Source organism: Aquarana catesbeiana, linkage group LG01, assembly GCF_042186555.1.
Source record: "Aquarana catesbeiana isolate 2022-GZ linkage group LG01, ASM4218655v1, whole genome shotgun sequence".
NCBI lineage: Eukaryota > Metazoa > Chordata > Amphibia > Anura > Ranidae > Aquarana > Aquarana catesbeiana.
Genome location: NC_133324.1, coordinates 323,389,736 through 323,405,432, shown reverse-complemented (window position 1 = coordinate 323,405,432; position 15,697 = coordinate 323,389,736). Strand labels below are relative to the sequence as shown.

Here is a 15,697-nt window from a genome sequence, read left to right as displayed (position 1 = left end):
GCTGGGACTACTATTACTGCCATCGATCACTTTACACACCATTGGAGAGGTAGTTTCACTAAGAGGAAAATCTCGAGGTTGGAAACCCGTTGGATATATACTTTGAAGTGTTATACGCCCTTTGGGTTGAATGTGGAGTGGGATGTCAATAGCTTCATTAACAACAGTTAGCTTTACTTCCACCCAGATTTTTCATCCAGGGTTGTCTGATACCCAAAAGTATTTTTGTGGCTATTTATGAGGCCTTTCTTTGAGACCTTTTGTTTGGGATTTATCATTTTCAGCTACTATATATTGATTTTACTGTTTTTGTATGCATATTTTTAATTTTTATATGTATGACACATGGTGTATATGTATTGTAATTTATCCACTCTAGAATATGCGATTTTTTAGGTATTCAATTCTGTTAGTTTATGTTTTAGTTTATGTTTTAGGGTTTACCCCCATTGTTTTGAGCCGCACTCTAGTCGTTCCTTTGGTCTGGGACTATTGAATGTGTAGCGTTTTTTATTGCTGTCCTTTGTTTAGGTGGCATGGAGCGCTGACACGTAGTATGTCCGTGTTCCTACATTGCCCTATCGCGTCAGCTGTTGCCGACAGTGTTAACCTATCAGGCTTCCCCATTGATGAGCACATGCGCTGTATAACATATTGCATTGTTTTCTTCCTGCGGCGTGCGGAATGACGTAGAGGTATTATCCTCACGTTGCACGCAGGTGGATGACCAATCAGTTGTAATTCTCGTGTGCGCATAGCGCGCCACACGAAAGACGCATATTGTGATATGCCCAGCTGTTTTCTTTTGGTGGATTATTTCCCCATCAAACCCACCAATTAGCTTTCCTGTTTATATGGCGTGCGGTGATCAGTAAAGCCACGCCCCTGAAGACATCTGTTGTGATGAAACATGTCAGGCAGGTTGACACCAGCACGCTGAACGCTGCAGCCCATTGTCTTATTTGATGCATGCATTCCTGAACTCAAACTGTAAGTTACTACAATAAATTGCTTTTATTTTTATGATGGCTTTCACTATGGGTCACTTATTTCTCTTCATGGGTATTTGCTGACTACCTTATTGAAAGTGCCACTTCTAGTGTGATTTCTGGGAGACATTGATCTGTGGAGAAAACCATCCGGATATCGCTGTCTGTATTGATGAGGGGTTCCAGAGAGCTGAACTTGCTGGATGTTATTGAGAATATCTATACATGCCTACTTATTACAGCCACCTGGTAAGCAGACTACCTTATCACGTGGTGTCGAGTGCCCTTTTATATATGCACTATAGCTGGTGATTGGATTCCTCCTACTCTTCAGATCTTCTTTGGACTGTTTTTTCCAGTTGTCATTTTCAGTGCTGCATTATACACAATTTTGGATTTTTACGTTTGGATATCAAACTATGCTGGCTGCTTGTTTTTACCTATTATAGATTAGTGCAGATTTTCCTTGTGATCTAACCTGTATTTTTGATATATTTATTTGCTGCTTTTCTTCTTTGCATTTTATTTCAATTTTAATGTGAATTTTGAATATTATGGACATTTTTGAGTTTCCAAGCTCCAGATGTATTGATCTCAAAGGTGCTTTTAATGATGTTGTTGATCAACAGAATAATGATTTAGGAGGCCTGTTTGTGAGATTAAAGAACCTCATGATCGTAGAAGTACATGGCAACTGGGATGTTGCCTTTCTAGAAAAATATTTGGATGACCAAATGGTTCCCAGGAGCCTTAGGTTTGAAATCTCACCCCAGGATGACGATATTGATATTGCTGTTTGGTATAAATATTTTAACGATGTAGGATTAGATCTCCTACGTTTTTTAATAGGGCGAAAAAGAAGAAAACTTAATAAACTAGACGAAGATATAACCGATGTTAAGACCAAATTAACACCCTATAAAGAATTAGATGAGTATAAGAATAGATCTGATAGCCTCAAAAGAATTCTAGAAAAGGAGGACATAGATCAGAAAACAAAGAAGAAGAAGAAGAAGTACTCTAGAGACCAGGAGGATTATAAAACTAATCAGGTCTTTAAATGGCAGATTAGAAGAGCTGCCTTGGCCAATGGAAACACTGAGCAAGCGCCCAGACAATCTATTGGGCCTAGATCTGGTGCTGTAAATCCTCCCTATCAAACGGGAGGTGGACGTGGGAATAAATTTGTGGACGGCTGGAAGAAGGTGGTTTCCAAAAAAGTGCCCAAGTCCAGGCGTCCACAAAATAGAACCCATGACGGGAGAGGTGATTATGTTCAGCATAGTCATTCACCAATAAATGACCCTGGTGACATTCCGACCAATAACTATTATGAACCTATGGCTAGAGACTATGTTGATCGCTATGATGGATATAACAATAGAATCATCGTTGAACATCCATCACAGCGAACTCCGAGGGTTGGATATGCAACCAGGGAATGCTCCGATTGGGACAGCCTTGGTTTCTATCCACCAAGGAGACCACAGTACCCCCCCAGGGGTCCTCCTCCTCCTGGTCCACTTTCCACTCCTTTTTTTCCAAGGGGCTCCCAAAAGAACAAAAGAGATGGCAAACAAAAAGAGGTACCAGATGGGGGAAGAGACACAGAGCGAAAAAGACGGAGACTATAAAAGATGTTGGGATTTTCAATCCTAGCAAGACAGTCTTGACTGATAATGAAAAATTTATATTAAATCATGGCCTTAAATATACCCCTGATAGACCTTTGAGTAAACTTGGCGTCTTTATAGACGTACAAAAATACATTAGGAAAATGTATATTAAAAGACATTTCTTGTCTCAACCCATCACAAGATCGGTTAATACCGCCAACGAAATCAGACACTCCGGTCCTTCTAATGCTTCGCTCTTCAATCCCCCTGGCTTTGTTCCCCCGTCTATTTCTGTTTTTAAGGACCTAGTCTTGAAAGATCTAGAAAAATTAAAAATTCAAAAAGATCCCAATAATCATACATTTCGGGACGGATTGAAAACTTTAAGAGACAGGAGGGATATAGTTGTCCGACCAGCTGATAAAGGGAGGGGGGGGGGGATTGTTATTCTTGATAAAGAAGCCTATACAGATGAAATGAACAGAATTTTGTCTGATACGGATACTTACATCCCCATGCATTACAATCCTACTACGAAGTATAAAAGGGAGCTAGAGAAGCTTATTAATGGTTTTAATAAACATCTGATCAATAAGAAAGAAAAAGCATTTTTAGTTCCGATGCCCCCCCCGGATTCCAGTTATTTAATTTTTACCAAAAATTCACTAAAGTCTAGATAAACCGCCAGGGAGGCCCATTATTAACGGATTAGACTCCGTAACCTCCCGTATTGGAAAATGTATCGATGGGTTTCTACAACCGTTGGTACTTCAGACTCCCTCTTTTTTGAAAGATTCCTCCCAGGTTTTATAAACTTTAGAAGCCATGGAGTGGAAAGATAGTTACATCATGGCCACTGCCGATGTGTCTTCCCTGTACACCATTATATCCCACTCTGATGGTCTGGATGCAGTGGATCTCTTTCTAACCAGAGATAACCAGCTGGCCCCCTCACAGAGAGAATTTATATTGCTCCTACTCAGGTTTGCCATGACACATAATTACTTCTGGTTTGGGGGTTCTTTCTACCTCCAAAACAGAGGGGTTGCCATGGGCGCAAAATTTGGCCCAGTATGGCTAATTTGTTCATGGCCAAGTGGGAGGAGGATGTCGTCTATGCTGACAGACAGCCAGAATTGGTGTACTGGGGTAGATATATAGACAACATCCTCCTCCTATGGGATGGTGATGAAACATCATTGACCAATTTTATGCGGGTATTAAATCTGAACACCTTGGGCATTGTCCTACAATTTGAAATGAGTAGGGTCGCCATTCACTTTCTGGATTTAAATATACAGATTTCTAACAACAGGTTTAAGATCACCACTTTTTTTAAAGAAACTGATCAAAATGGCTACATTGGACAGGGGAGCTGCCATCATTCGTCATGGTTGAAATCGGTTCCTAAAAGCCAGTTTACCCGGTTAAGGCGTAACTGTACCTTTAAGGAAGATTTCTTCGTGCAGGCCTCTGATCTTCAAATTAAATTTTTGGAAAAAGGGTATTCTAATGCTGATCTGGATAAAGCCATAGGAGAGGTTGCCATCATGGATAGAACCACAATGTTGAAAGAGATAAAGCTACTAATAATAACACTCATGAATTTTCTTTAATTACTACTTACTCACGACAACATTATGAGATAAAGAAAATTCTGAAAAAGCGTTGGGCCGTGTTGAAGAATGACTAAATTCTAGGTCCAACCTTACCTGAATACCCACAGGTCATCTATAGAGGAGTACCACCCCTGAGATTGCAGGTTGTCCCTAATGTTCTTCATGCCCCGAATAGAGTCTAATTTTTTCAAAACTCTAAAGGTTTCTTTCCATGTCGTAAATGTAAAGTTTGTGGCATTAACAATAAAGATAAAAAAAATTTGTCATTTTAAGTCCCATACTATTACAACAGTCTTAAATATAGACACTTTTATCACTTGTACATCTAAAAATGTTGTATATCTATTGACCTGTCCATGCGGTCTACAGTATGTAGGCCGCACTATGAGAGCCATGAATTTTGCGAGTTAAAGAGCATCTAAAGAACATAAAAAAAGGGTTTCCTAAACACACAGTATCACGCCATTAACTTGAATATCACAATAAAAATCCAGCTGGGACTACTATTACTGCCATCGATCACTTTACACCCCATTGGAGAGGTAGTTTCACTAAGAGGGAAATCTCGAGGTTGGAAACCCATTGGATTTATACTTTGAAGTGTTATACACCCTTTGGGTTGAATGTGGAGTGGGATGTCAATAGCTTCATTAACAACAGTTAACTTTACTTCCAACCACATTTCTTATCCAGGGTTGTCTGATACCCAAAAGTATTTTTGTTGCAATTTATGAGGCCTTTTTTTGCGACTTTCTTTGAGACCCTTTGTTTGGGATTTATCATTTTCAGCTACTATATATTGATTTTACTGTTTTTGTATGCATATTTTTATATGTATGACACATGGTGTATATGTATTGTATTTTATCCACTCTAGAATATGCGATTGTTTAGGTATTCAATTTTGTTAGTTTATGTTTTAGGGTTTACCCCCATTGTTTTGCGCTGCACTCCAGTCGTTCCTTTGGTCCGGGACTATTGAATGTGTAGCGTTTTTTATTATCGCTCTGGGCCATTGCTGTCCTTTGTTTAGGTGGCACGAAGCGCTGACACGTAGTATGTCCGTGTTCCTACATTGCCCTTTTTTCAATTGGACGCAATGGCGGCTGTGACGCGGCACCGTGTCAGCGGTTGCCATCGGTGTTAACCTATCAGGCTTTTCCATTTTGGTAACGGGAGTTCAGCTACAGGGATACGCAAAGAAAGCGGTTTTGAAACACCTATACTCCGGTGGCAACGTTCTGGTTGTGTCATTATATCCCAAAGATTTTGGCTCATCGGTTGTGGTCCGGAGGAATGATCCCTATTCAGGCTTTCTCTGATCCTCTGTAATGTGGGATCATGAGTCTCTGGTAAGCAGCCATTGTTTCACTCGTGGTGGTGGATCGAGCACTATCTTTACAACAGCAAAGATTATACAACTTTTCAATGGACTTTTTCACATTATTATATTTTTTATCACATGGGTGATTTAGTCATTTATGTGTATGGACTCACGTTTGTTTATTTTTATGAATTAATTTATTTTATTATTTAATTATTTCAACATAAATTAATTCATACTGTTTAGGGTTATGGCACTTTGAAACGCTTTTACCTTGTATGATATGCATTCAGGGATTTATTGCTGAAATGGCGATTATTTATATGCATGTCAGTATTTAGCGCAATTCCAATTTTTTCCATCCATTTTGGCTGCTGTGACGCGGTATCGCGTCAGCTGTTGCCGACAGTGTTAACCTATCAGGCTTCCCCATTGATGAGCACATGCGCTGTATAACATATTGCATTGTTTTCTTCCTGCGGCGTGCAGAATGACGTAGAGGTATTATCCTCACGTCACACGCCGGTGGATGACCAATCAGTTGTAATTCTGGTGTGCGCATGCGCATAGCGCGCCACACGAAAGACACATATTGTTATATGCCCAGCTGTTTTCTTTTGGCAGATTATTTCCCCTTCAACCCCACCAATTAGCTTTCCTATTTATATGGCGTGCAGTGATCAGTAAAGCCACGCCTCTGAAGACATCCATTGTGATGAAACATGTCAGGCAGGTTGACACCAGCATGCTGAACGCTGCAGCCAATTGTCTTAATTGATGCATGCATTCCTGAACTCAAACTGTAAGTTACTACAATAAATTGCTTTTATTTTTATGATGGGTCTTCACTTTGGGTCACTTATTTCTCTTCATGGGTATTTGCTGACTACGTTATTGAAAGTCCCACTTCTGGTGTGATTTCTGGGAGGCATTGATCTGTGGAGAAAACCATCCGGATATTGCTGTCTGTATTGATGAGGAGTTCCAGAGAGCTGAACTTGCTGGATGATATTGAGAATATCTATACATGCCTACTTTTTACAGCCATCTGGTAAGCAGACTACTTTATCACGTGGTGTCAAGTGTTCTTTTATATCTGCACTATAGCTGGTGATTGGATTCCTCCTACTCTTCAGATCTACTTTGGACTGTTATTTCCAGTTGTCATTTTCAGCGCCGCATTACACACAATTTAGGAAAAATCTTACCTAATGTAAGAATTCTAAAGAATATAGCAAGATGAAGACAGCAGATATGCAAGTAAAACTTATGTAGGGAGATTTGTTTCATCCCTGTGTATCATCTGAGGCTGTAAACTTCACTGGGTAGATGTGCGGGTTAACATTCACTTGAAAGGGTAACTCCACTTTCAAAGGGGGAAAAAAAAAAAGGCAAAAAAAAAAAAGGCATATACAATTGCTATACAAGTCATACTGTAATGTAATGTTATTAACAATTACCTTTCCCATTCAATCTGCAATGCTGTAATTTTCTGTAAAATGCAATGCAGCATGGCAACCTGGAGACATTCTGTAGACTGATGGTGTACAAAACGCGCCCCAGAAATGTAATTTCCTGCTTGCGTGATTGACTTACTGATTTTCACAGAAGTCTGCACTAAGATAAAAGTCAGATTTTTTACATACTCTACAACAAAAATGTAATTTTTTGTGAGATACTCCCAAAGGGACATCACGTCAAAAGGGATGCAGACCCTGCCACTTTCCTCAAAGCCCTGCAAGTGCAGCTGCTGATTCATAATTATGAAATTACTCCAATGCACCCTCATTTTGCACATGGACATAGACAGATATTTCTTCAGGATATCAAAAAGTAGGAACCTGCTACAAAGTTTGTTAAAATCCTTAGAATGTACATTGACCACCCAGAGAAGAATGTTTTTTCTCAACAAAAGTTGAGTTACTCTTTAGGTGTAAAGAAGAATACATCAAATGAACATTGACCAATCCTTCCATTTTGGCAAAATCAGGTAATGATTGGAAAGTCTGTTGAAATTATCAGAGGTATCGAGTTAAAACCCAATTTTGGGGAGACCACAAATTCAGTGTTGCCAGTGGAGCCCAAGATTGCCATTCCCCTACCATCCCCCTGTAATGATGTTGTCCTTTTCTGGATCCTAAGCAGACCCTGCCACCGCGCATCCAATAGAAAGTGTCCCTGTCATGCAGGCCCCCAAGTGGACAACTGAAGAAGGGCCCAAGCAGAAGTAGAGAGTAGAGGAAAACAGTTGGGGTTGCGGGATCACGTGGGCACAGGTAAACATTATTCTGGAGTGGGGCTTTAGCTTAGGACACCAATAAATCAAACATTGGTTCCTTGTATGGTCTCACTCAAGGTTTTGTCATTTCTGTGTTTGAGAGCTGATGATCCCCATTCTATGATTATGTGCCTTACTTTACATGCCACTTACCTGCCAGTCTGGTGTTTTGGAATAGGATAGAGTCTGGCTACTGAGCCAAAAGTATCTTTTCTTGAAAGTAAAACGAGTAACCAGATTTACAGCTTCAGCTTTACGCTTGTGTAAAAATCCTTCTTTAATAGTGACCGATGGATGAAAAAGAGTGCGAGATGTCTGTCCACACTCTACAAGAGAGAGAATTAACAATTGAGCAACTGAATGTAGGAACAGGTGTCAGAAAGTACTAAAACATATGAACTTTTTGGGCCTCTAGGCCTGAGATGGAGCATTTTGCAAGATCCATGACACAACAGGGAAAAGGGTCAGAATGCTTTACACCAACACCAGTCAGGCATATTAAAGAAATGCTTGTATATCTATAACAGCAAAAACATTACTAAAGACTTTCTTGCAGATGAACATGGCAATCCTTGATCAACCACAGGCAGACCTCATTATGTACACGAGACAAACATTTTGTAATTGAACACCATAACACCACAAACATTTATCAGTACCTATAAGATGTATTACATTTAGCTGTGTTCATACTAGGACTACTAAGTGATTGACATAAAGATAACAGCATTATTACCTGAAATCAGTAACTCAGCTAAGGATATACTGTTTATATTGGTTGGCATTTCCTGCATGAGATATGAGGAAATGTCTTTACCTTTCTACGAAGGCTAGAAACTATATGTTAAAAACTTGTCTTTGTGGTATTAAGGAAATGTCAATAAAAGATAAAGCTGCCTTAAAGCAGATTACAGTTTTATAGTTTGTGGAGACAACAAAAAAGATCCATCACATCTTGTGTTATCAACTTTGTCGCTAGCTATTGTGTACCCTCTAAAAATTATGTATAAAAACTAAAGAAAAAGCTCTCTATGTTTAATAAAAACAAAACTAGACTGATGATATTAGACTGGTTAGCATGGGCAACAGACACTTGTTTTTATACACCTCAATTTGTGAAAATGTGGCACAAATAAGTTGCGGGTCCAGGACTGCACAAGAATGACTATTCCCTTTTAAATAAGTTAGGTGATAGGCCAAATGTGTAGTTAGAGGTGACGTAAGGCATAGAATGTATTGCTGGAAGCAGAATGATCCAGGTTTTAATTCACAGCTCCTATTGGACTACACAGTCCAACAATCAAATGCCTGTACTGGGACACTCCAATGCCTTGCAGGCTACAGTAAAGCAGTACACAGAGCAAGGTAAAGTAAGATATAGGTAAAGTAAGACAGAGCAACCAATCAGCAGTCATCTTTTAAAAGTGAACTTAAATTGGTTAGTTCCTGTGGATTACCACAATTTACATTTCCCGATTGCTCTTTGTAAAAAAGTTATCGGAATAAAAACTATTGGACTACTCTCCGCAGCTCTACCGTCTTGAGGTCAGCTGCAGGTGTCCAAATTTGGTTATATAAAGTAAAAAGAAAAACAAATCTTGGCTTAACTTCTCCCTGGCGTGCTCCCCCGCCCCCACCTTGTTATTAATTTTTTTTTATGATTTCTTTTACTCCCCTTTCCTGAATATAAAAATCTGCAAAAAATGCGTTTTTTTTTTTTTCTTTTTGGACAAAGGGCAGTGGGATTGCCTCTGGCAGGAAGCCATTATGGGACTTTTGTATGTTTCTCATGGAGACCTTTGTCTTTCTTAGACCCCTTTCAAACTGGAGCCGTTTTTCAGGCACTTTAGCCCTAAAAATAGAGCCTGAAAAAACCCTCAGCTGCAAACCCAGTGTGAAAGCCCGAATGCTTTCACACTGGGGCGCTGCGCTGGCAGGAGGTCACAAAAAGTCCTGCAAGCAGCTTCTTTGCAGTGCAAAAGGAGCGGTGAATACATTGCTCCTATTAGCGCCCCTGCCCAATGAAATCAATGGGCAGTCCCGTCGTACTGCCGCTGCAGCAGCGTTTTGTGGGCGGTTTTAACCCTTTCTCGACTGCTAGCAGGGGTTAAAACCTCCCCGCTAGTAGCCGAATAGTGCCACTAAAACGACGGTAAAGCGTAAAGCGGCGTTAAAAATAGCGCCGCTTTACCGCCGATACCTGGGCGCTTTCAGTGTGAAAGGGCTCTTAATCTATTGTGTCACTTGCTCTCAATTAAAAGGACCCAATGTTTGTATTTGAGGTTTTGGATTGTACTAGCTGCACTCTATGTTCCCTTAGCTATGTCTGAGCTGTGTTGAGCTTATCAATGTGGACTTACCCATGCCTTTTGCAAAATAAAAAAGTCGATAACAAAGCAAAAAAAAAAAAAAAAAAAACACCAAAAAATGATGCATGTTGTTTTTTTGTTTCTTGTATTTTATTAGTTTTACAAGAAAAAAAAGGTAGTACTACACAGTGGGGGGTATTTACGAAAGGCAAATCGACTTTGCACTACAAGTGCAAAGTGCACTTGAAATTGCACTGAAAGTGCACTTGGAAGTGCAGTCGCTGTAGATCTGAGGGGTAGATCTGAAATGAGGGGAAGCTCTGCTGATTTTATCATCCAATCATGTGCAAGCTAAAATGCTGTTTTATATTTTCCTTGCACGTCCCCCTCGGATCTACAGGGACTGCACTTTCACGTGCACTTTCAGTGCAGTTTTAAGTGCACTTTGCACTTGTAGCGCAAAGTGGATTTGCCTTTTGTAAATAACCCCCAGTATGTGCTTTTACATCACTGGAACTGTGCACATGTTATTTTTCAGTGCTTTACCTTATTATGCTATTACCTTGTCCATGGGTCTGCAAGTGCCCCATGGTAAAAGCAATCCTGGGGCTTTTGTTTTTTATAAGCAGACACAAGCTGAATTGGAAAATTTCAAAGAGGTGTTTTCCTGGACCCTCCAATGCCCATTCCTACCTGTAACTCAAAGCTACAAAATGCTTAACAATAAAAATCCTATTTTAAATGACTCCTGTCGCTAGTCATCTGTCACTATAAAAAATACAGGAGCTTTATTTCAGGCAGATGTGGAAATTTTTGGCCCCACAGATTTGAAAAATACATGAAAAACGCAAAACAAAAATCATCAAAATCTCCTCAATACACTGACATTCAGGTGTGAATCCAGTCTAAAGTGTATTCACCAACTGCTTAATTCAGCCCATTTGTTTTTGTGCTATAGCAAACAACACAACAGCAACTGCTAGCAAGTTGAAAATGCAAGGTGAGAAGCAGCATCCAGTATCCTGGTAACAGACATTCATTTGAATCCCTTTTCCATCCATATTAAGTGTCAGAGGCACATCATACAGAAAGGGGAACAGGTGTGAGGAAGGCAGAGACAAACAGCAAGACTAAAGTGAAATATAAATTGAGGAGGATGAATACAGATGAAAGATGACAGTCAGATTTGCTGTCAACTAATACCACACACCAACATCGCTCTCCATGTCTGTGAGTTTGTCTAAGAAATCTCTCAAGCGGCCCACACTCTGCTGAATGAGAGGATGTAAAGGAGACATCCACTGTTCCTTTCCGTGACCTAGCTGCTGCCCAAGATTTCCAATACTCTGTACTACCTAGAAATAAAGAATAAAGATAAGCAAGTAATATACTAGACAATGAGCAAGTCTGACTTCAGATAATAAAACCAATGGTCAATACCATACCTATTGTTACACAAGTAAGGTAGCATGACAATAGTACACTACATATATTTGATCTTTGCACAATGCTATTTAACTATAGCATATTTTTTCTGTTTTTAATATACATTTTGAGTGCAATTTGTAATGTACTTGATTGCAATTTTTGATGTGGCTTTTCAGCTTAAATTGTCCTTATTTTCATGATATTTGTGAAATACAAATTTGTAGGGATCTCTTTCCCATGGTCCTGTATGTCAACAGGTGCACATACTGGCTGCACAACTGCTAAGACACAGGGTAACCCATCCTGTGAGTGTTTTATCTTAACAAATGAGCTGATTCCTCATTCTACAGCTCTGAGCATACAAGGGGGCAGAGATGATTGTGAAATTATTGCCCTATAAATATGCTCTTGGAGTCTTCAACTGCCTTATCTGGGCTATTGATGTGTAGCTGTACCTTTGAGGAGGAAGGGATTGCTTCCATTTGAGCCTAAATCTAGTTTGTGCATTGCTTCAGATGTCCCATAGCTGATAATTCAGATAGTTTAGAATTAAGCTGGCTATACATGGATATATTTTTCATTCAGCCTGCAGGCTGGACAGAAAATATCTACCAGATTACTCTATCTTTGTCAACAGCATGGATGGAGGAATCCCTCCTGTCGAGCTATTGTATTCTGAAAGCTGCCGGTTTTGAACATGAGTAGTGGAAAAAATTAGATTAGATTATCTTGAAAGTATGCCAGGGACCTTTTGTGTTTATAATATATATGACTATTATAATATAAAAAAAAAAATCACAAACAAGTAGCATTCAGTGTAACTGTTGATACATGCAACAACACACTGAAATACATTAATTTAAAAGGGATCCAAAGTAGAGGTAAAAGGACTAACAAGTGCTTAAAGGAAATAACAGACTTAAGTGGCAATACAAACTGCAAATAGCATGCATGGCAAAAAAAACAGTCTGAGAAAAGCTAAACTTCCTCTTATTTTGCAGAATACCTTAGCCAGCAGCAGTAAAGTGCGTGCAGTGCGTGGATCAGCGTGATGCTCTCTTAAGTGGAACAGTTTAGGTGTCAGGATAGCGGGAGCAAAAAATCGCAAGAAGAGGAAACCACTGATGGCTGCATACTTCACATCCTGGTTTTAAGCAGAAAACACTATTGGAAGGTACCCATTGAAGTATAGTCTCCCCCTCCCACCGGGTGTTCCATGCAGGAATATGTGGGAACAATCACATTTTCACAAGGTTATGTACTGACAAACAGGGGCGTTGCACATCCACTGGTGTCAAAATGCTCCCCCTATCACATGTTGGTGGGAATGAAAATTTTATTCTCACCTGACTGGCTGCCCCAGGAAAACGTTCCTCCACACGCTTATGTAGCTGCTTGAAGCAAAGACGCATACCTGGTGGGCACTGTTCTACTGAGCCCAAGATGGCATCAATAATGTCACTCAAGTAGCCCCTCAAAGACTCCACACTGCTCTCACGAATCTGCTGCTCAGAAACTGAACCTTTAAAAGAGATACGCCTGCAGAAAGAGTCAACACGTTTACCCTATATGGTAATACAGTCTCAACATATGTTTCGTTTTGCATAGAAGGATGCTGAGATTGTTGATTTTTTAAAAAAGCTTTACAGTACTATACAGTAATACATACTAAAAACCCATAGGCTCAATTCACAAAGTTAAACATTAGGATAAGTATACTTGTTTTCCAAAAAGAGTTGAATCAATTTTCAGTTGAATCAAATTAATCACTTGCTTACTGGGCACTTAAACCCCCCTCCTGCGCGGTCATGCAACACTGTACCCAAATTTAATTTTTATCATTTTTTTCACACAAATAGAGCTTTCTTTTGGTGGTATTTAATCACCACTGGAGTTTTTACTCTTTGCTAAACAAACGGAAAATTTTGAAAAAAAAAAAAAAATCATGTTTCAATTTTTGTTATAAAATTTTGCAAACAGGTAATTTTTCTCCTTTATTGATATGCGCTGATGAGGCAGCACTGATGGGCACAGATAAGGTGGCACTGATGGGGACAGGGTGGTACTGATGGCCACTGATAGGATGGCCCTGATGGGTGGCACTGATGGGCACTAAAAAGCACTCATAGGTACCACTGATAGATGGCACTGGTAGGCGACACTGATGGGTACTGGTAGGAGACACTGATGGGCAGCACTGTTGATGAGGCACTGATTGGTGACCTTGATAGGTGGCACCATGGGCACTGATAGGTGGCACCATGGGCACTGATAGACAGCACTGGCAGGTGGCACAGGTGGGCACAGATGAGCTGGCGGCTGCTCTCCTTGATCGGGACCCATGTCCCTCTGACAGCCGCCGGTGATCAGCTTTTTTTTTCTTTTCTCCACACGCTATCGGCGTGAGGAGAAAAAATAGCGGATTACCAGCTCTGTTTACATCACATGATCAGCCGTCATTGACTGACAGCTGATCACCTGGTAAGGGGTAGAGATTGACCCTTTACTCCGATCTGTGATCCAGTGAGTCTCATAGACTTGCCGCGCACACCCTGCAGGGGGCGTGCAGGCTGCTCGAGCACGGGAGGACGTCTATTGATGCCCTCCCGGTAAAGTAGGTCCGCGCTGTAGCTGTCATTTGGCTATAGCGCAGATCTGAAGAAGTTAAATTTGAAAGTAACAGTCTCATGGCTAAAGACAGAATGGCCTCAAGTGGTTGTAAAGGCAAAGAAGAGAGATCCCCCTCTGTCGTCAGCCAGGAGGTCACGTGACTGCTTGTGCTGTCCGCTCAGCCCCTCCCACTATAGCCCTTAGATTGGGGGAAGAGTGTGGCCGGAGGTCACGTGACTGACCAGAAAAGATCTGAAAGAAGGTATTTAGAGGCATAATTTTTTACAAACATGTACACAGTGTAGTATAGCTTAGTGGAACCGAGGGGCTGGCAATAATCTTTCTTTGACTTTGCTGCCAGCTACTAATAGTGGCAGGAGTAAAGGGGAGGGAAGAGATCGCTCACAGCCTTACACACAGGAGCTGACAGGCAGGGAGGGAGGGGGAGAGGTGATTCTATGCCTAGAGTGGTTAGTTTGAAATAAGGAAGCAGGGAACTGGCAAGATCACCAGGAATTTCGCATAAAGGAAAAAATACAAAGAGAATAGGATACTTTTTACACAAGTACAAAGGAAAACACACACATTGGGAATATGAATTGGTGAGGCAACATACACTTTAACCCTTGATTGTACTCAGGGTCAAATGCTGGTCTAGACCTAATCCAGACCAATAATTAATGGTATCAATTCTCTGTTATTGAGAATTGGAGAATACAGTGATCATTTTTTCTTCAACTCTTGGTTGTTACCACTCTGTTAAGGATGTGCAAGTTGGTGGTGGTGCCTGGTAATGGCTAACATGGCATCATTATATGTAATTGGACGCTTCCAAGCTGCTATAGTTCGTTGTTAGTAGGAGGTTTGGGTACGCAGATCCTCCAGTAAAATATTTCCTATGGTATGTCCATGGGAAGATGGCAGAACCTCTGGTAAAATGGCACTTCTGGTATGGCAATGGGAATATGGCTGAGAGCTCCATTCCCCCTCCATTGAGGTGGAGTGGAACAGTCTAAAAAAACATGGGGGTAATCAATGCTAGCGGTCTCCTAAAGATGTCCCACTGGACGAAATGCATCGAGGTGGGGCTTACATGTTTATGTCACACCACTGCATACTCCTGTCTGCAGCAGCCGGCGATGTAAAGTGTACAGCTATACGATTGTGTTATTTTATTGTGGATTTCAAGATGGATGGCATTTCAACATAATAAATCTTACTGTACTATTATCATCTTTGGTCTGCTCCTTGTGTGAGCTTTTATTCAACACAGCTTGGGGCAGCAGCCTATTTTGGGCATAGATATTACCTAGGAGCAGACACTGTACTGAAGCTCTTAGGGCTTGTTCACACTTGACTAAATTTCTAACGCTCAACAAACACTCCTATAGCGTTAGTATGAGTCAGACATGTGCAGGATGAAAAAATTCGTTTAGTTTCGTTTCGTTTCGATTCGTTATTTAACTAAATTCGTTTAGTTAAATTCGTTGCATTCATTACATTCGTTTTCGGAATTTGTTTCGT

The 15,697-nt window shown here is 40.5% G+C and overlaps 1 protein-coding gene across 2 annotated transcripts in view; it reads right to left on the bottom strand.

Annotated features, from left to right (window-relative positions):
• The window catches only part of RASAL1 (RAS protein activator like 1), a 181,679-nt gene that overhangs the window by 18,468 nt on the left and 147,514 nt on the right, over positions 1–15,697 (bottom strand). For both annotated transcript variants that reach the window (XM_073630463.1, XM_073630472.1), the window contains 4 exons: positions 12,910–13,102; positions 12,570–12,707; positions 11,346–11,490; positions 7,980–8,152 (listed from right to left, as the gene is read on the bottom strand). In XM_073630463.1, coding sequence (XP_073486564.1) covers positions 7,980–8,152; positions 11,346–11,490; positions 12,570–12,707; positions 12,910–13,102 — 649 coding nt within the window. The remainder of the gene's footprint in view (positions 1–7,979; positions 8,153–11,345; positions 11,491–12,569; positions 12,708–12,909; positions 13,103–15,697) is intronic.